The sequence below is a fragment of the Anser cygnoides genome, chromosome 17 (genome assembly GCF_040182565.1).
Source record: "Anser cygnoides isolate HZ-2024a breed goose chromosome 17, Taihu_goose_T2T_genome, whole genome shotgun sequence".
NCBI lineage: Eukaryota > Metazoa > Chordata > Aves > Anseriformes > Anatidae > Anser > Anser cygnoides.
In genome coordinates this window covers 6,627,825-6,648,063 of record NC_089889.1, presented here as the reverse complement: position 1 = coordinate 6,648,063, position 20,239 = coordinate 6,627,825, and the positions used below count along the sequence as shown (strand labels likewise).

The window sequence follows — 20,239 nt, the reverse complement described above, 5'->3', positions numbered from 1 at the left end:
AGAACACATCCAGATAAGGACAGATAAACCAGCGATTGCAGCCCCAGCCAAGAAATTGGGTTCATTTTTCCTAACTTCAAAGGCTGTCTGTAGCTTTAGGCAACATAGCTTCTTTGTCCCAAGCTTCACCCTCTTTGAAAAGAAGGTAACAGCACTCCTTCACCTGAAAGTCACGGCTGGTAGAACCAAACCCATGAAATACCATACATAATCCAGCTAGTGCAGTATCTGAGTAAGTACTGAAAACAGGCCACTAACAATTTCAAAACATTTTTTATTTCTTAAATTGGTGTTGTACAATTTAAAGCCAAAAAAAAAAAGTCACACAAAACACAAATAAAAAATGTTGACAAAGTATCAAGCATTACCTTATAAAGAACATCATCATACGCTCTCACAAACCTGAAGATACATGTTATTAGACTGAGGTTTCTTGAAATCTATTAAGACGCTACACACAAACGCTGCAACAGTAACAAAGCCATGACAATAGCAAGTGGACTATGCTAGCAACTTCAACAACGGTTGGGGATTTTTTGTGTATTTTTTTCTTTTTTTGTTGCCTTTTTTTTTATTTTGCATTCCTTATTGTCTACAAAGCAATAAATATTTTTCACCAAAAAAATTGGTTTCACGCTACATGCAATTAGATAAAAAATAAAGTCACCAAAGTGATGGCAAAATAAATCACCTGATTTTTTTTCTTTTTCCTTTTTCTTTTTTTTTTGTGTTTTCTTTTTTTTCTTTTTTTTTTTAATTCAAGCACAGTGGCTAAGTTTCAAGTATCGAGAGAAAACTTATATACACGTTTGTGTTTGTGTGCATATATATACATACACACACATACACACACATACTTGTATGTATATATACAAACACATACATATATATATTGGTTGTAGGTCTGTAAACCACAATATTTTGGAGCAATATATACTTGTGTACATTGAATGTGGACAATTTTGATACATTCAAGTAATTAAGTACAGCTGGAAGGTTAGTGCTGAGCTTGCCACGTACAAGGATCCTTAAACCTGCGGCACAAACGTGGGTCCTGGGCTGCGCTTCTGCTGGGCAGGAAGCTCTCAGCGTACGCTCGTGGGATTGCCGTGAGGGTTCAGGGCGAGTAGCAGGTGTCTGTATTGCAGAGTCAGTCCTGGCTCGGTGCTTTCGTGCTGCATCCCAGTGCACTCACCTGTGGCATAGCCCTTTGCAGAACTGGTAAAATCCTTTCCTAAGCAGTCTGGGTCTCTTCAGCGCTCCTGGCCACAGGTTGGGGGGTTGTTTCTTTGCTGTTATTTTCTTTTTTTCCTCCAGGCAAAAGCATAAACAGCCACAGAAGCAGCAGGCTGTGAATGTACGATGTAACAGAGGCCCAATACTGAAGCATTTGTGTAAGCTATGCTTAAAACTTCCCTGGTGGGGCAATCAAAAATATTTTTAAATTTCCTTATTGGCATTTCTGCTCTGCGATCAGAAGTATCCATGTTGCCAAAGATGATGCCAGCTCAAGCCAATTAAGTTGCTCCTGAAACCCTTGCAAAGTATCACACTGAATGTGCCAATATTGAGAGAAAAAAGCAGTGAGGATTTAACCACCATGTGCAAATTATTATTAAATCCCCAAAAACAAAGCCTGAGGTTTCAAGTTGCTTTCAAAGATACTTTTCTGCCCAGCACTAACAAAATACTGCCATGACTCTGATAAATTAAGACACACACTTGCGCACGCAGACAGACAGAAAGGCAGCCAGCTATCCTCTCACGCACATGCTCACAGCATCCGAAGCCTCAACCAGAACTCGAGCCACTCGCACCCGCAGTCTCATTTGGCTACAGAGTCTCCTTAAAAGAAATGCTGAACATAAAACCGAACACTACAAGATTTCTTTATAAAAAATTTAAGCAGCAAATAAAACTTTTTTTAAAAATGCGTTTCCAATTGTAAGTGTGTAGGATCTTAACGCCTGTTCTTGAGCTCTTAAAAAGCATGGAGCTTTATATTGACTGTCCTTTAAAGAACATTTAAATAAAAAAAAAAAAAAAAGAAAACTACCTTGGTACTGCCAGACTGCAAGTCAGCTTTGCCTGGTGTGGAGGAGGAACAGCACAGACTCCGCGGTGCTTTTCGCCTCACACTCACAAGATACAGTACAGTTAAATACGTACAGTTACACACAAACCATATATATCAATATATATTCACCCTTAGGAATACATATTAATATATGCACACACGTAGTGCAATAAAACAACCAGGAAACAAGGGAAGGAATAAAAAGAACAGCATTCCTAACAGTCGTGATGTTCCTGGGTTGTTGTGTGATGCAAAGTCAACTTCTCAAAGTTCCCATAGTGTGTAAAGTGCTCCTTTGATTCACAAAGCTAGTGTTTTCAGTTTCAGGGGAGGGTGAGGGATACGGGAAAGGGCTTATCTAGCCAACAGCTGAAAGCAGGACAGCGCTAGTGCTTCCTCGTGGTAGATATGTACTGACAGGCTGAACCGAACAGCCAAGAGTCTTTAATGCTGATCCCAGTGAGCACAGGGACCAAGGGAGGAACGGATTCATTTTGGCTTCTTAGAAATACAGGAACATTGCGTTTTCCGTCATCTTCCTGTTTTCCAGGCAGAGTCTCTTTCCCTGTGTCGTTTGCCCGTCCGCAAACACAGGCAGTCCACGCGACAGCCATGGGAGGTGCAGACTTGCCCAGTGGCAGCACGCTCTCAGCCTTGCTCAGTAAGTCTGTAGAAGGTGGCTGCTACTTCAGCAACGCTCAGGCAAAGTAGAGCAGATTCCCTCCTCTCGGCCATTCAGCAAGCACTCCAAGGCAGAAATGAGTATGAGAAAGGACAAAGGAGAAAAAGGCAGGGGGCCTTGGGTTGCCAGGAAGCTTGAAGGTGCCTGGCTATCAGCTGGGGTAGGGGAAAGTACACAAACTGGCCTTGATTTCTGAACGACATCCTCCAGCATGAACTGAAGCCAGCAGTTTCAGCACATCCATTGCCTGCAATGGAGACAGCACGGAATACCCTGTTCTTAAGCAAGAGGACAGGCAGCAGTCTTTATCCTTCAAAGTGCTGGGAAGAAGCAGACTTCTATCCTTCATCCCTGCTGCCAGTGAGGGAAACCTTTCCACATCAGCTACGTCTTCGCCCAGCCTCTGGGCAGGGAAGTATTTGTGCTTGCTGCAGTCACACCTCCCCACAGAAGAACTTAAGTCTGTGGAACAACTTCCCAAAATGTCAAAATACAGGACATCGAGCAGTTCATCCTCCAGGTCTCCTACTGCCAAAATTGATTCCTGCCACAGCAGCAGGCCGTCGGAAACAAAGTGATCAGCTGGGATGAGGTGTGTGGAGAAGAACACTACTAAAATCAGGCGCAGAACCCCGACAGCAGAGCTGACAGCCTGCGCTCGATGCAGAGTTTACCTGGGAGAGAAAAAAAAAAAAAAAAACACAACAAATCAGCTTCTCACTTTCCTGGCAGTATAAAGACCACCAAAACGTGCTGGAGATTTGGAAAACAAACAAGCAAACAAAAACCAAAACACAAGAGAATTTCAGCAAGCCTAAGCAACCCTTCTGGAATCACTACCACGTACCGATTTAGGCTAGATGAGGACCTAGCCACAACGATCTTGCTGGGAAGAAACAGGCCAAAGAGCTGAACGATTAGAGATCCCGGACTGAAAGCAGTGAGGCAGCAGTTCTAACACAGTTATCATGATGTTCTAAAGGACCACCATCCGCTGTAAACAATTTATTCATTTTTATTTAGTGGAGAGGCTTTTGTCAGCAGTCAAGATAACTCACGGTCTCCTGTGCCATTTTTCATGGCTTACAACTGAGAGACGGAGCATGCACAGCCCAGCACAGTCAGGGCCAGATCCTCACCGTCTGAGCCCGAGACCCTGTCAAAAGCTAAACGTTTGCTGTATTTCTACATTCATCACTTTTCTGAAAAAAGTAATCAAGTACCTAAGATCTACAATGAAATGTGCGCATCTGCAGCCTACCAGAGAACAACTCAATCAGGAAGCTGGAACATAGGGTAAAACAGGGAATACCAGGATATCGGCTGGGAAAAGAAATCCATTAGACGCATTAACTGTATCTCTGGACAAAAGCCGTGATTTCGGTTTGTTAAGAAACAGTACAATAGAAACTACTTGGTATTCCCTATTCACTTAGCCCTGCAGTACCGCATGCCACCTGCTAATCTCCTTTTGCTCTCCTTCAGCGAGCCTCATGTCAGCTGTTAAAGTTAGTGATAATTAACTGACTGATTGCCTGTGAGCCAGAAATCTCTTCTCTCATTACCTATCCAAGAGCTCTGTCCACACGGACGACTAGAGCAGTCTGGCAGCACTTTGGATGCTGGCCCAAGAAATGCACTCGCTAGCCAGCAGAGGGGGAGAGGCACGGTTTGCCAGCTGCTTCTGCTCCCTTCAGCTGCACTGACGCGGCGCTGGACTGCCGCTGATGGGCTGGTTTAGCTGTGATGGAGCGGAGCTGAGGCCAAGTCAAGCTGCTCTAATGGACAAAGGCTGTCCCCCATCCCCTCTGCCTCCCTCCCGTACAGAGGGATAACAAAGGTGATTAAACCCCAGCCAGAAGGGCAGGGAAAGTTCAACTCTGAGCAAGTGAGGTCAGTCGTTTCCGCGCTGCATGCATCAGTTGTGGAGCCTGCAGCAGTAGAGTACAACCCCCCCCTCAGACACGCAGCAAAGGGAGGGTACAAGAGAGGTGACAGCAAAGAGCAGCGAACAGAGGGATCCGTCTGTCTCTGGGAAGGGAAGCCGAACGATAACAAGCAGGTAAAAGCTCAGCTTTCACTGCTACTGCACATTAGTCACTTCCTAATGAGAAAAATACTTGTTTGCTGCCTTCTTGGCCTGTCCTGGGGAACCCAGACGGGCGAGCAGTCCCGTTTTAGAAGGGTTGGAAGCCCGTGAGCCCGTGCTGTGCTGATCAGCCACCTCTGCCTGACAGCCACTGCAGTTTCACGATCCCATGTGTGCTGTGCAATCAGATGGATGGTTCCGGTTGGAAACCAAACCCTTGTCGTTGCTACTGCCAAGCCACTTCCTTCAGCAAGTTCTTTCACACATCAAAAACTCCAACAAAGCCCTGGCAATTGCTCTGCAGTGCGGCTCTCAAAATATGGCTCAGAACAGGGACCTGCATTTCTAACGTTTTCTCCCTGGGAAAATAGGAGGCCGGGCTGCTAGGAGCTGTAACAAGTCGAGATCTGTGCTATGTCCACCAAGATGTAGCCAAAGGAAAGCGGGATGATGGATACTGAATGTTCCCGATCCATGCAGCTATAAAAACACAGCGTGACCTAATGAGGGGAAAAAAAGCCACCGAACACTCACATTTACTGATGTTTTCTATGTCCCCCTGTTCAGTGATGATGTTCAGGAGCCCTTCCATCAGCAGCAGAGCCTTGTGGTACCTCTGTGCGCAGTCCTCTCTGTGGTGGAACATCTCATCCAGGGCTGCAGACTGCACCTGCAGGCAACAACCCCGTGCAAAAGGTTACTCCCAGGCCAAACCCAGCTTTCCCAGCACGGCCCCTTAGCCGTGTGAACACCTCCACCATCCAACCCCCAAAGATTGCACACAGCATCATGAATGAAACCACCTGCTAAGGCCACCAGCAGGAACTGCCAATGCTTGACACCTGCTCTGTGCTAGCCCTGTTCCCAGGCACGGTGCGGTTATTACCATTTGCACGGCGTAGCTGAAGATGAGCTTCTCTGCTGTGATGCTGTTGATCCGATCCATGAGTTTCTGTTTGTCTAAGAAGAACCTCTGCAGTCTCATGTTGAGGCAGTGGCAGGATGATACACTGGATTTATAAAGCTCATTCAGCTTCTTCACAACTAGAATAAAGGAAAGAAATGCATTGGACATTCTTCTAGTTCTCCCTGTGTCTCCCAGTCTCCGTGCACAGGACCCCAAATGAGTAACTTCAAGACAATCAGGTTATATTAAGGCCAAATGTAAGTACTTGCTGCACCAACACAGGGTCTTTTTCCTTTCCTTTGTCACCTTCACCAGTTACAAGCCTGCACGTTGCAACACCTACACATCTATTTCACCTGAGGCCAGGCCTATTTTTTGTTTCCTTCAGCTGCCACAAGGTACAGAGCAGTTTGCGCGGTGCAAGATGTCTCACGCCTCACCAGAAGCAGCAGACATGCCAGATACAAAGCTTCTGTTACTTGACGGGTGATGACGTGCTGTGAAGAAGTACGTGACTTGTATGTGGTAGCTGTTGGAGCTCAGTGTGGCTGAGCAGTGCTGAGCAAAGGAATCTCTCTCCTGGGACAATGCTGTCCCAGAATGAAAGGTCACCTCCTTTCCTGCACCGTGGCAGCTAGGACAGGAAGGTTGTGACAGAGAACCAGGAGTTAAATATGATCTAAGAGATTAAATAACCCAAAACAGCAAGCGAAGCCGTGAGCTTGAGTCTCACTAGCTGTCTGGCACGACCCACACAATGTACCTGGCACAAAGCATCTGATGAGTATTAACCAGTACGTGCGTGTTTGAAATCCCCCCCACTGCACAACTTGCTTCTGGGGGAGGGAAAGGAACCCGTACCATGAACAAACCTATCTCGGGTACTATGCAGAGAGGCAACTTCACTGACAGCCAGGCCCTGTGACTAAATATAGCCTTCCTACGTAGAGATAAGAGAGCAGAAAGCCAGAAAAGAGACTGCCTCCATGAACAAAGGCAGTTGAAACTCCAAAGGACTGAGGCACAAAACCTTAACCCTGTCAGGGTCAGACTATCAGATCACCCTGGTTCAGAAGAAATTTGAAAGCGAGTTGGAACCCCAAAGCTCGTGGGTGACATCAGAAGGGCAAAATGAAAAACTCCAGGAGAAGAGAGCCAAGACTACTCAAAAACAAACAAACACATCAAACAAACCAACACCCAACAACAACAAAAAACATATGCAAATAAAGCAACATCCTCCTCTGGGGAGTTCAGTCAGAGCTCTGGGCTGGGCCCAAATTACCAGGAAAAAGATCATGGCTGCAAGTTGAGGACCCTGCTTGGCACACACTGCCCAAGGACACTCCGGGGCAGTGTCTTGTCGCACTTCCACCTTTTTTTTCCATACACATGTGAAGAAGTTACACAAGTGCCTTGACAGCCCCCTTGTCCTCACTGTGCCCTAGAAAATCTCAAGGGAGCAGTACTTTGTGGGGACAGAAATAAGAAAAGACAGCCTTATCCAGTTCCCACACACTGAGGGAAGAGTTATGCTATGAATCTACAAGTTGCAATTTGCCCGGAAAAGGAAGAATTTATTTGGGTTATGTTAGCCCATGGGGAACACGTGGAAGATGCGTAGCTAAATCTGTACTTTTTACTCCATATTGCCCCCTATAACACGTGTGTGCTCACTGTGCCTAACTTCTACTTTTTGCGGCCCCACCCCAAGTCAGCATGGGTACTTTCAAAGACTAAACCCCTGGGGAAGGGGGCTGAGGGGTCAAGTACTTCAAGTGTTTCAAAAAGCTGCCTCAGTAATAATGCCATTGTAGTGTTAAAATTGTTTTTTCTAATCACTGAATCACAGCCAGCTCACATCACAAGCCAGCCAGTCAGATGCAAATGTAAGGCTGTGAGACTAGCAAATCAGTGACTCCTGCATTACCAGAGTTTTACTTCCTGTGTTTTTGTTTCACCTGAAAACCATCATTGCCAAGACACGTCTCAATTTGCCAAGTAAGCACTTACTAGGCCAGGCACTGTGTAATTAAGTTGGACTTGCGTGGAGTACAAATAAACACCTGAGATAGAGAGGTACAAGGAATCAGATAAGATGAATTCCCCTCTCACTAATTAGCACTGAAGATTCTCACACAGGCATGAGGGGGAAGGAGTTTGAGACGTGAACTAAGCACTGAGAGAAAGATTCCTCTCAGTAGGAATGAACAATACCCCGAAAGGAAGGCCCGGCCATGCAAGGGCACAATGAGATGCACAGCTGGGGGTTCACGCTCACTCAACATCCTCCCTGCCTTTGTAACACCTCCCATTCTTCCATCCCAGGCCTTTGTACCATGTGCCAAGGCCCCTTACCTTGCTTGACGGTGGAGGACAGGCACAGCTTGCCAGCTTTGATCTGCTCTATGGCTGTCTGCAGGCCCGAGGACAGCAGCTCTGCGACTTTCAGGTACAGCACCAGCTGCTCTGCATAGCTGCAAAGAAAGCACGTTGTAACACAAACCCATCAGCGGGGCGGCACTACGTGTCCCAAAGGCACAGAGCGACACGTCGGGGTGGCAGGGAGTGACGTGGGGGGCTCTCTGCCCGGTCCTTACCTCCACTCCCGGCTGAGAAGGCTGATCTGGTCAGCCACCACGCTCTCCTGCAGCTGGTATTCAGACGCCACCGAAGTGCTCATCTCGCTGGAGCTGCCTTTCAGGGCAGCGATCTCCATCACGTAGTGGACGAAGGCCAGTGTGAAGCGGAGGCTGCGCAGGATGTCGGTGTGCTCTTGCTGTTGAAGGAAATGTCAAGGTGGGGTTACAGAGGGAAAGCTGGCATGCAGGGAAGGCTGCTTACCTAGAGCTGTGCCCGTGGCTCATCCCAGCTTAAAGAAATAACACCTGGGCCTGAAACCCCCCCACACCTCTTCTTTGGGCAGGGACAGCCAAACTCAGCGCTGAGCCCACACGCCCCACCAGTTCCGCCTCCACATTAAAGGCAGCGACAGCCTCAGGCCAGAAATTCCCAGCCCAGTCCCTGGAAAAGCTGGTGTGACTTGCTCCAAAACTACACGCTCCCTTCTTAAGGAGTGTTCCCAGCAACTTGGGACTGTATCAAAAGTCGTCCAGGAAGGGGACGAGACCATCGGCACAACTGCTCGGCCCTGGTCCGCACCACTGCCATGCTGGTACAAAGCTGGAAGCAAGTGTGGATTTCATGAGCGACAACCGCTTGCAACCCCAGCCCTCACGTAGCTGGGTCTCCGCGTGCTCCCAGCCCAGTGCAGGAGCCCTGGGTGAGGTCCTCTGCAGGGACAGCAAGGACAGCCTTTCAGCTGCAGCCCCTGCCCAGTTAGTGAGGGGAGAGACTCGCACTCAAATCGCTATGTTCATTTCAAAGCAGTTTTTCCTCTGCTATTACAGACCAAAGGGTATTATCCTGTTTCTGGGAATCTCTATTGCTTAAATCATTGAAGCATTTTGGGGAAGTTAGTATTTGTGGGAAAACTGCATAGTTGTGGCTCCTACAAAAAGGATTGCTGCCTGGATCAGATGCAATTCCATTGTTTGCACCCTCTGCAGAAATGCAGCTAACCTGCCTGACCTTCAAACATTTAGTGGATCGGTTCTCTTAAAGGGGCTTGGTAAGGATGTTTTCTACATGAATTTGAGGGGAAAACAAACAAATAAAAAAGCACATGCTCAAATTCTGCATGCTTTTGTTTTTCATTCACCAGCTCAGGCACTTAGGTGCTAAAGGAGCTTTGACTATCTGAAATATTAATCCCTCCTCTACTATCTTGCTACCTGGACAGTCCAGTAAGGTAAGGAAGTCTCAGTCTTCCTCTATTTTCTTTAAAAGCAAAGGAGGAACTCGGAGATTAAGTAATTGCCAAGTCATACAAGAAGCTTGTGGCAAAGCAGGAACATGCTGAGATCCTGCAAGTCTCAGCCTTGCATCTCTAACTAACGCAGTCCTTCCTCTCTGCAAATACAGCTGGCCTTATTTATTACGCTTGTGTTTCTGGCCTTATTAGGCATCACAAGAGTCTTTCCTTCCATAGCCATCTCTATTGTGTTTCCAAAGCACTGCAAAACAGACTGAAATTTAGCATTCAGTTTGCCTTGTCTGCACCTAAAGAAACTTTTCCAAAAGACTGAAGAACTACCACCTATCTGAACACGGCAGCTCCGCTCAGGATAAATAGGGGTGCTTTAATTGCAAGATTTCAACGCCCTGAAAGCATCAGAAATCAGAAGATCTGCCAGGTTTGTATTCTGGCCAACTCCACAGAGCACAAAGGAGTCTCCAAATATGCCAAAAAGGTTTGGTGCCAGAAAGGTTTTGTGACATGTGGATCAATTATTGTGCTCAGCAGAAATTATGAGCAAACTCAGATGACTCCTTACAGACACGAGAAGCTGAACTGAATGGGATTAAGATCAAGCTGATAACTTTTTAAGCACATTTCTCTTCAGACCCTGAAAAGCGATGGCAGCTGGCAGGGCCCCATACTTCTGGGACCTCAAAGACAGGAATGCTCAGTTAAATTCACTACTATTGTGATAGATCAACGCATATCAATCAATCCTAGCACTGGGGCTCTGCAGGTAATAAAGCAAGTCAATGCAAGTCAATGCATAATTAACAACAACAACAACAAAGCTAAATAAAATCTGGAGCAGAAAAGCAAATCCACATCCTTAAAATGATGTATGCAGATCTTTGTAGGTATCTAAGGGGTTTTAGCAACACCAGCAAAATCCAGATACGAAGAGCCTTTCCCAGCCCTAGGCAGCCCAACGCCGTACCATGAATAGAGTTGAATCCATCGCTGATTCTGTCTCCCACCTCTACTGCAAATGGGCAGCCTGACCTACATTTCAAATATATCTCAGCTACAAAAGCATTTGCTTTGCTTCAGCTGGTCTTCAGCCCGCAGAGGGGGAGCCTGGCAGCCTTACAGCTTGACAATCTGGTTCAGCTGTTCTGGTGCAGAGCATGTCATGTCCCCTGCCCCCCCACCAGTAAACGTGTCAGGTTTACTTTTTTTCAGACTCTTTGGGCAGAGGCTGTATCGCTGACTGACTCCCTAAGTGCATGCAGCAGGCAGTCATTTGATACACCGCGCTACTCATTCTCTCAAGTCAGCTATTCTAGTGCTGAGCCTTCTAAAAGGGAGAAGGCCTGAAGTAACCACATTTTATTTAGAAACTGTTCGTGCAGAACACACCAGATAATTGATGTTTCCAACCTGCAAATTCAGCTTTTGAAATGGTAAATTTTAATCCTATTCATGGGCAGTCCCAAGGACTACACGGCTTGATAACAGGCTCAAAAACCACTTTCCTAAATACATCCTGGGCTTCCTGAGCACTGTGTTGCCTACCTCTCTTGAAGCCAGCTCACACCACCTTTGGAAGCAACCGCCTTGGATGCAAACATGAGCCTCTGGATGAACCAGACACTGGCCTTCTGGATTTGCTTTCCCTTTATTCTCCCCTATCTTTTGCCCCCAGCAAGTCCCTGGGGGGATATACCCACCTCCATGAGGGTCTCTTCAGGCAGCTCTGGTGCCTCAAACGTAACGGCACTTTCCAGGTTAGCGGTGATTGGATCAGCAAAAGCGTAGCGGAGACTCGAAGGGCCTTCCACAGCATCCCCACCGGTTCCTACTGCCAAGTGCCTGCCGGTGAACGAGCCTCCAGAACTGAGAGAGCTGGAAGACCCCACTGGGAAGAAAAATAGGCAAAGGAATTACTTGAGATGTTAATATTAGGCCGGGTATTCCTCGACCAGCACAGGGGATAATTGTAACTGTAGGATCCAGGCTCTTATGAGAGCCAGCAACAGGCACTCTAGAAAAGACACAAGGACTCTTGATGCAGAATAACCACTCCACATGCAAGCTCCTCAGTGACTCAGCTAGACAGCTTACAAACACAAGCAAATTTAATGCACCTTCCAGATTGCCTGTCATTTCTGGGGACAATTCCTGAAGCACCTTCCCTCCCTGTCCCCAACCCTTTCTGAATCCTGCCACAATATCTTGGGCTGCATTTTATCATACACCACCATAATCAGCTTCCTTATCATGGATCAGCATGGTTTGAACCTTGATGCCTTAGTTTTAACACCATCACCGAGTAAGCACCTCTGGTAAGTGAGGTTTTCATCATGGTTTTAAAACATCAGCCACTTGCATGCAAAGCAGGAAAGCTTTCTGTTATATGCCCTGTGCATCTGCCTTCCTCTCCTTACAAACAGGAGGTTGGACAGAGTGACTTCAGCTAAGTCAAGACCCTAACCTCAGGATTCAGGAGTAAGAACTGTGTTCACCAAACAATTCCCTCACCATCATCTTTTCCCTTTCTTGGCCACTGAATCCACCTCAAGAGTATATTGCATATAAAAGATACACACTTCAAAAGGAGTTTCTGTCTCAGGGTATCGATAATAATTCCAGAAGGCTTCGTATCCCCTGACACGCTGCTGCAGAGGGGTATATTCTGTCTGTCAGGGGGATGCTAATACCAGCTATGCTGCTCTGCTAATTCTCCACCATCACTGATCCTCTGGATGGAGATAGTTCTCTTCTACCCATGAATTTCATTTGCTGCCCTACCCTGACTTCAGAAGGTTTAGCAATATAATGCACATTTGAACAACTAATCTACAGAGACGCACAGCCTCCTCTCCTGGAGATCTCTCCCAGCTGGCAAGCTTCAAAGCTAAATGGATCATTAAACCGATCAGAGTATTTCCAGATCTTTCAGATAGAGAAAAAGACCAACAATACCACATTCTGGATGCCCTGTAATTCTGAGACGCTGCTTGCAGAAATTGTTATGACAACTCCCGAAAAGGCTCTGCCTTTGTATCTGTCAAATGATCCTACTCACAGATTGTCTAAGCACTTGGGGTGTAGAGTTCCAGCTTGCAAAGCTCCCTTTTTCACCATTTTGTGCATTAACTCTAACATAAGGAGTTACTACACAGACAGAATAAAGCTTGTCAAGCAGCATTGCTTTGACGGCCTTCACCCAACGCTGTGCATGTGTTGTGGGCTCACTATTTAACAGCCTCCTTTACCAGGCATTCCATCTGAACTCTTCGCTACTCAGCAGACCCTCAAGTATCCAACCATCAACCCACTAAAAAAGCAGCACTTGGATCTGCTTCCCAAATGTTATTATCCCTGCAAAAGCAATACAGGAAGTCTGAATTCTCTATTCATAGCGTTTCAGTGGTAGCTAGAGGCTCTAGCCAGGATAGTAGCCCCATTGTGCTATAGGGCAGTCAGGCACTTTGTGTGAGAGTCCCTGCCCTACGAGAGTCCCTGCCTGCTTATGAGACAAAGGAAGGATTATGGTCCCAACTTTCCAGACAATCAAGGATCTGAGTGGGTTTAGCTATGATGGGAATCCAAGCCATACCCAGGAACTGAGCCATATGTCCCCCCAGTCCCAGTCAAGCAGCTTATTCATAGTAACATCCAAACCTTCCCTGCAGTAATTAAGAACAGTTGACTATGTTCAGATGATGAACGGCCAGGACAAGAACCCAAACAAGCCAAAAAAGCAAACAGAAGTGTCCAAATATTTTCTTAAACTGAACATAGGCTCCAGCTCCCAGACACACTGTCCCAACAGGGACAATTACCACAGCCTCAACTGTTGGCTGCTGAGGCCAGAGTGCTGGCATCTTAAGAGCCGTATCTGTCCACCAGGAGTGCACTTCTCCATTTCCTACTTAAGCAATTCACAGCATAAGTGACACCACTTGTACTTTAGCATATAGAGCCCTTATATAGAGACCTTTCGTAACGGTATTTGTGCATTGAAATTGTTGGGCATGGACGGTCATGCTTGCCTTTTATAGCTTATCTGCAGCCCACGAGGAAAACCATCAGAATACAGAACGTTCCTTATCTTTGTTGACCTATCAGCAACAGTGGATCTATGAACAGCTGCAGCGTTATTCCCGAAGCAGACAGAAACGATGTAAAAGGACAGTTTGCCTCTCTCTTCCAGTCCTGGAAACCCCTAGAAGGCATGAGTCCTTGTGCCAGTGTGAAGAGTTACCAGCAATAACTGGGGTTGGCATGAGCCAGCACAAGAACCTCAAAGGCATTTAGACCAGCTGAGCTCTCTGGATTGGGCTTTGAACAGCCCTCTGCCACCACCGGTGTGCAGCAGCAAGGAAGATAGCACGTTGCTCTGCCCCCAGACATTCCCACTGGAACAGGCAGGTATCAGCCCTTTACCTGAAAACATCCTGGTCCTCGTGGTCTGTGGGGGGGTTGTTCCACTGGGAGGGGATCCGACAGTAAAAATCACTGGGGATGGGCTGGCAGAGCCCCCAGCCCGGGCACCAGAGTGCAGGGTCCCTCCGTAAGCACCTGAGGGAGCTGGGGAGACAGTTGAAAGGCGCAGACTGGCATTACAGGAAAGTTACTCTGAGCACGGTGTGCCTCACCCAGCGGTTTTATGTTCCTGTAGACTCTCTCACCGTGGTCACCAGCACAGGGCAGCACTCCCTTTAGAGGCATCCTGCGATGACGCGACCAGGCCAGGCCGGCACTGACCGCAGGACGTGAGCCTGGCAGCGTTACGCACCGCTGCAGCTGTTCTCCCCTCCTCGCTTCCCAACCTGCACGCGCAGGAAGACCCACCCTTGCAGAGCCATTCATATTCAAACTGACTGGCAGGAAGTCCCCACTTCCACATGATATCTCATTCAGAAGGGGCCAAGAGAGGAAGCCTTGCCTGCCTACAAAATCACACCGCTAGCCAGCAATTACACGGCACGTGTAAGCCCACAGACCTTCGAGCGCTCACAGAAGAAAACAAGCAGACATCATTACACTCCTCACGCACAGCAGTCAAAAGCCATCAGAAAAGAATCCTCCCTTTCGTAGGAGGCGCACAGCCAAACTCTTCCCACCCAACCCAACCCAGGACATCCCCCCAGATCTGCCTGGCCTTTCCACCTACCTGCAATTTCCATTGGCTTCTCGTTGTTCAGGCTGTCATTGCTGCCAGCTTCTGAGATCTGCGCCCCAAAGGCTGCCTTGAGAAGCAGGTCAGTGAGCCTGCCTGTGCTCAGAGATCTAAAAAGAGAACACACAAGATGATGCAGAAAATCACCAAGCAAGTTTGGGGCAGGTGCAAAGTTTCAGCTAAGTTCCACTCCAGTTTGTGCCATTGCTGGTCCGCAACCACTACACAGCAGAGTCCAAAACTGAAATACCCACTGGCCCTATTCCTCTTTTAGCAGAGCATCTGAAGCACCTCCTGCTACTTGCAGAAAGCTTATGACTACTTTGACTAACTGCAGTAATGAAAGAACTGAGTACAGAATTGCTGTAAAACAATTTTTCTTTGATGGAAGATACAGAAATTAATACTAGAGAACTCTTCCAGATCACTGGAGAAAGTTGCTATCAGCAGAGAAGCAGATAAGAAAGGTTTAACACTAACACCTGAGCAACTTTGTATCCTGCAACATTCATGTCAGTACCTGGCTTTCAAACAGATCTTTGAAGACCTGTGCCTACAGTTTGATAGACAAGGAACACCTCTCCCTCACGACAGGCACAGGATCCAAAAAGAGCAAAGCACACATTTGAATAATTGCAGGGAGTCTGGTCTAGTAACCAAATCCTTGATCCTCCACACTTGATGAAACCCAGGGCACTAAACAGTGTGAATCTGTAGGCAATCTTTCATTTTACAAAATCTAGGCCACAGCCTGCTTCTGTAGAGGAAGACTTTAAAAAATCTGCATAACATCTGCCTGCAACCCAAGGGTGCTAGGAGATGACTGCAGAATGCTCGCAGACCCATTATAATTGAAGTTGTAGCTGGGCTTTGAAATTTGCCCCACTCGTGTTAGGGAATGAAGCACCACTATATAAAGCAGACCACAGCTCACCTGCCCTTGATCTCTTCCACAGGCCTCAATCCAAAGCCAGTCTGCTGGCAGTGGAAATGTCCCATCTCCTTCAGATCTGGCAGGGTCTTGTTCCGTGTTGGAGTCATCATGACCCCCTGATGGGCCAAGAGGGTGAGGAGGTTCTGGGAACTTGGGGTTTTGGGAAACTCAAAAGGGGACACAGCCTAGGAAAAAGAGAAAATAAAGATCGGTCGTTAAAATGAAGGATGAAGGTTCCCCTCACCCCTCATTTGTTTATCAGAATTAAATTGTACACTTAAAAACAAGCCTGAAATAGGAGAAAAAGAAGGGGAAATTCCAGCCCACACAGCTACTTGTCTCCTATCCCAGAAAGACTAAAATGAAAGGACAACAAGCTCTGCTGAAAATTTGTAGTAGCCTAACCTAAGCACAGAGAAATGCTGTCGCAGTGCCAGCTTCACATCAGGCAGTGGGGCTTTCACCCACTTAACCGCCTGCTGTCTCCGCTGGGGATTCCTACTGGACGCACGCTTGTGTCACAAGCTGTGATGTACAAATCAACCCTGACACCACAGCGCACTAATGCGCTTCTGTCCTAATCTGGGCAGCTCCTTTTCATTGCCTGTTTAAAACCCCAGACTCTGCTCAGATGGTGAATGCTGTTGCCAAGTGAGATCTGTCCACTAAGAACTAGGACACTGCCACATTTCACACAGATCGCTAAACAGCCCTTGAAGAAAAGGGAACAAGTGGTGATAAATCCAGGTCAGAGATATCTGAGCATACAGCGCTTCACCCCCAGATAACCCAGCAAATCAAGCCATGAGAAACCCAAAAGCAGACTCCTCGATATACCTTTGTAGGGGAGCCCATGATAGTTGGCAATGGGCTTCTCTGCATGAACTCAGACAGCTTTGGTGAGGATCTGAGCTGCCGGCAGTGCTGCAGGCCATGAATCTGCAGAGGCTGGCTGACTGGGGTATGGCCAAAGTGAGCAACTAGAGGATCAGAGTGCTGCTTGGTTATCTTCTGCCTGCAGGAATGCAAATCTGACAGGTTGGGAGCACTGTGGAGCCGGGAGCCCATCCCTCGAGGAGAGTGTTCGGGCGCTGAGGCACCTGGAGAGCCCAAACACAGTGACAAACCATATCATTTTCGGGTTCTAAAAGCAAAAACCAGCCTGATTCACTGCTAAGACATCCAAGGATGTACATACCCAACCCTGAATGCCCTGAGACTACAGCTCCAGCCTTACCCATAGGAGTAATAAGCAAAATGAGGACCAACTCACCAGCCATGGGAATCCGGCTTCTCACTTCTGCTCCAACAGAAGAGGGGATAACAGTCTGGCTGGGCTGCTCTGGGATCGTTCCAACTTTAAGGGAACAAAATCAAAGTTTATTCAGCATTAAGTTTTCATAGGCAACACCTCCTATTTTATAGAAAGGTAGTAGTCATCTCTCCCAATCTTCTCAGCCCTGGCTGTATAGTGAAAAGATCAACATCTCCTGTAAAAGGAGGAAAAGAGCTCTGGCTGGTATTCATTTAGCCAGGTTTAGTCTGACTTTGCACAAACATTAATTCAGAGGAATAGAATATAAATATTCTCCATTTCCCCATCAGCAGAGACTAATAAATATAGGACAGGAGACACTAGGGATATAGAATAGCTAGTTACATCAGTCTGTTCCTTTACAGGAAGCAGCAAATTGCATCATTTGCACACTAGGGTTTTTCTTATCCTCTTCCGCTTGATTTGCTTGTTAGCGTCTGGATCAGGCTATCAAGTATTCAGACAGCTGCTTTTCAGTAGACACAGTGAAGTTTCAAGCCCTTCCAGAGCCAGTCAGAATTCTATTCTGCTGGCAATTGGCTCATATTTTTCTCACTTCAACCCAAACTGGTAAAAAAAAATACCTTCCACTTACAGAAGCCCTCTGGAGAGGAAAGCAAAATGTTTCACACATACACCAAAACACAGCTCACCTCTCCTGAGGCTAATAGGTATTTTCCTCTCCATTTTACTGAAGCCAAAACACCTGTCAAATATTCTATTGAGAAGAGCCATGGGGGAACACAACGTTCTGAATTCCCTATTACCTAGCAGTTACAGCTGGTCAAAACCTCCTCTTTACAGGAGAGAGACGTGATTTTATTAGAGCAGCAATAAGCCAGTTGACATCTTACCTTGCGGTGATGGCATAAATGGCTTGGCACCGCCGAAGGAGAGCTTTCTAGAGCTGGGCACAGATCCATGCTCTCCAGGATAAGGAGGGGAAGCACCAGTTTTAGGAAAACCAAGAGGACTTGTACTGCTAGATCTCCGGACCGTACCAGACCTTATAGGAAAGAACAGCAACATGCACATCACTTCAGTTGCCAGTAAAGAAGAGTAAGGAAAATATTAACACCTGATACTCAAACACACCCAGCTACCCCCACAGAAGTGGAGCTTCACGGCTGTTGATCTTAGATCAAAACTTGACTGTACTAGGAGTACATAAATACAGATTAAGATGATAATCCTTGTTCTCAAGAGTTCCAATCCAAATAAAATTTTGCAAAAGTACGAAAAGAACGAGCTAGATTAGCTCAGCTGTAAGCAGGGAAGCCTGTCACCTTTTAAAAAGTCACTTTTAGACACTTGTAGGTATCTACATCAGTCCTAAACAAGACAATTTCCTATTTTGCTGTGTCCAGGGTGTTTATTGGAGGTAGTGTCTTCAGACTGCACTGAGAGGGTTTCATTCAAGTGTCCCTCCTGTGCTGAGCCACGCACTCCTCTGTCGGAGCAGCCTTTAAGTTAGAAGGCTCTGTGAGTGCACGTCGTGCTACAGGGAGTTATGCTGTGCCAAAGGAACTGCTCTGTAACAGGGCTTTGACTCAACTCAGGAGAGGCTACAAAGTGAAACAGAGCAGTGCGTGGCTGTCAGATCTGAAACAGCTGAGTACTACCCAGAGGAATTTCTCTTTGAGGTGGAATGGTCAGAATTGCCTGGGCTCCAAACTCCCCTAACTCCTCGTGAAACCTCACCTTAGAGAACTAAAATTAGTTTGTACAGGCCACACGTGCAGGAACCTCAAGCATTACCTAGCTGCTAAAAAGAAACCAAGAAGAAACTAGAATAGGGGGAAAGTAAGTAGAGCCACACCACCACTCTGGAGAAAGATGGGATTTTTGTATATTAATTATCAGTATTTGAATGGTTTCATCACGCTTTAATAACACAGCCTAACTACTGAAATGCCAATCTGCCTCCGCAGGCTCCTCCACCAGGATTCCATTGCACTCCTTTATGTGAGAAAACAGTTTTTTCATCACATCTACTCTTGATTTGGAAACATCTTTTCGATTGTTGAAAGAACATTAGTCTCAGCCAGTGGGTGGTTTTCTAGACAAAAATCAATGAATATGCTGAAAAAACTGTGTGCAAGCCACTGGAAGATGCTGTCACCAAGGTATCCTGCCTCCTCTCCCAGCAACGCACTATTAATCTGTCCGTGCATATCTGAACAGAAGGAACAAAGCCATAAAGGTGTCAGCAGTACAAGCAGGGCTAACGGCACTACAGGCAAACCCATCCTGATGGAGTGTCAGTATGTCTGTTCAACAACACTACCAGGTATATGGCACTACTTGATGCCATGTTTCAGAAAAAAAATCAGTAATTGAGATATGAGTGTTTTTTTTTTTTTCCCTTCTCCCTCCTCAACCCCACACCAATATGTTGCTGTTTTTCTGTCAAATTAATCCACCCTACATTCACAGGCTAGGGGAAAAAAAAGGAAATCATTTAAAGTTTTAACCTAAAAATCACTTCCGTTCATGTTGCTCCAGATTTAGAGGCCTAACACTCACTAAGTGCCTGGCCCTGAAGCAAAACTAATGTACCCAAAGAAAACACACCTGACACAGTAAAAAGACACCTAGTGACAGAAAGAAAGCATTGCTCTGCCAAATTTTTAACTCTTCAGAACATCAACCATCGGGAAGACTAATTGTTATTTATTGTGAGCTTGCAGGAAAAACCAGGAGCTGACTGCAGCTGCTGAAAGGTGTGGAATGTCAGACACCACCCTACAAGACACGGCATAGGCAAGGAGCAGACGAGCAGGACAGGTGATGTGGCCAAAAGCAAGCACACATAATCACCACCTCACCACACGAGATATCTGTCCACAAACAAGCTGTGCCGCACAGGCATCACCAGCCAGTCAGATGACAGCAGTCGATATTGCAGAAACAGAGTGTATGTCAAAGCTCTTAGTCAGGCTACGTGCCAGACGTGACGAGGCATTTGGCTGTAATGGCCTATTTGATACAGCTGATGGAAAAGTGGAATCCCACACAAAACGCTTGATGAAGTTTTCTCCTTCCATTCCTGAAGTGTGCCTAATCAACTTGCTGATTAGAGGAAGTGATGATGAGAGATAAATATGGCTTCCTGGGGCAGGAGACAAAACATGACGCCAGAGATTTTGCGATGATGCTAAAAGCAGAGCGTGAATCATCTGATTGGTTCCATTCCTCGAGTTCCTCTGCAGGGACGATGCTAATCTCATCATTACACAGTGCTG

The 20,239-nt window shown here is 46.6% G+C and overlaps 1 protein-coding gene across 3 annotated transcripts in view; it reads right to left on the bottom strand.

Moving 5' to 3' along the window:
• Positions 1–254: 254 nt before the first annotated feature.
• ULK1 (unc-51 like autophagy activating kinase 1) overlaps positions 255–20,239 on the bottom strand; it is a 79,410-nt gene continuing 59,425 nt past the window's right edge. For 2 of the 3 annotated variants that reach the window (XM_048063807.2, XM_048063806.2), the window contains exons 17-28: positions 17,849–18,000; positions 16,953–17,036; positions 16,517–16,779; positions 15,680–15,864; positions 14,740–14,855; positions 14,010–14,153; positions 11,288–11,475; positions 8,356–8,534; positions 8,114–8,232; positions 5,735–5,892; positions 5,383–5,518; positions 255–3,433 (exon numbers count right to left, since the gene is read on the bottom strand). In XM_048063807.2, coding sequence (XP_047919764.1) covers positions 3,378–3,433; positions 5,383–5,518; positions 5,735–5,892; positions 8,114–8,232; positions 8,356–8,534; positions 11,288–11,475; positions 14,010–14,153; positions 14,740–14,855; positions 15,680–15,864; positions 16,517–16,779; positions 16,953–17,036; positions 17,849–18,000 — 1,780 coding nt within the window. In that variant the 3' untranslated portion in view covers positions 255–3,377. The remainder of the gene's footprint in view (positions 3,434–5,382; positions 5,519–5,734; positions 5,893–8,113; positions 8,233–8,355; positions 8,535–11,287; positions 11,476–14,009; positions 14,154–14,739; positions 14,856–15,679; positions 15,865–16,516; positions 16,780–16,952; positions 17,037–17,848; positions 18,001–20,239) is intronic. The other variant, XM_048063808.2, reaches the window with a different exon arrangement.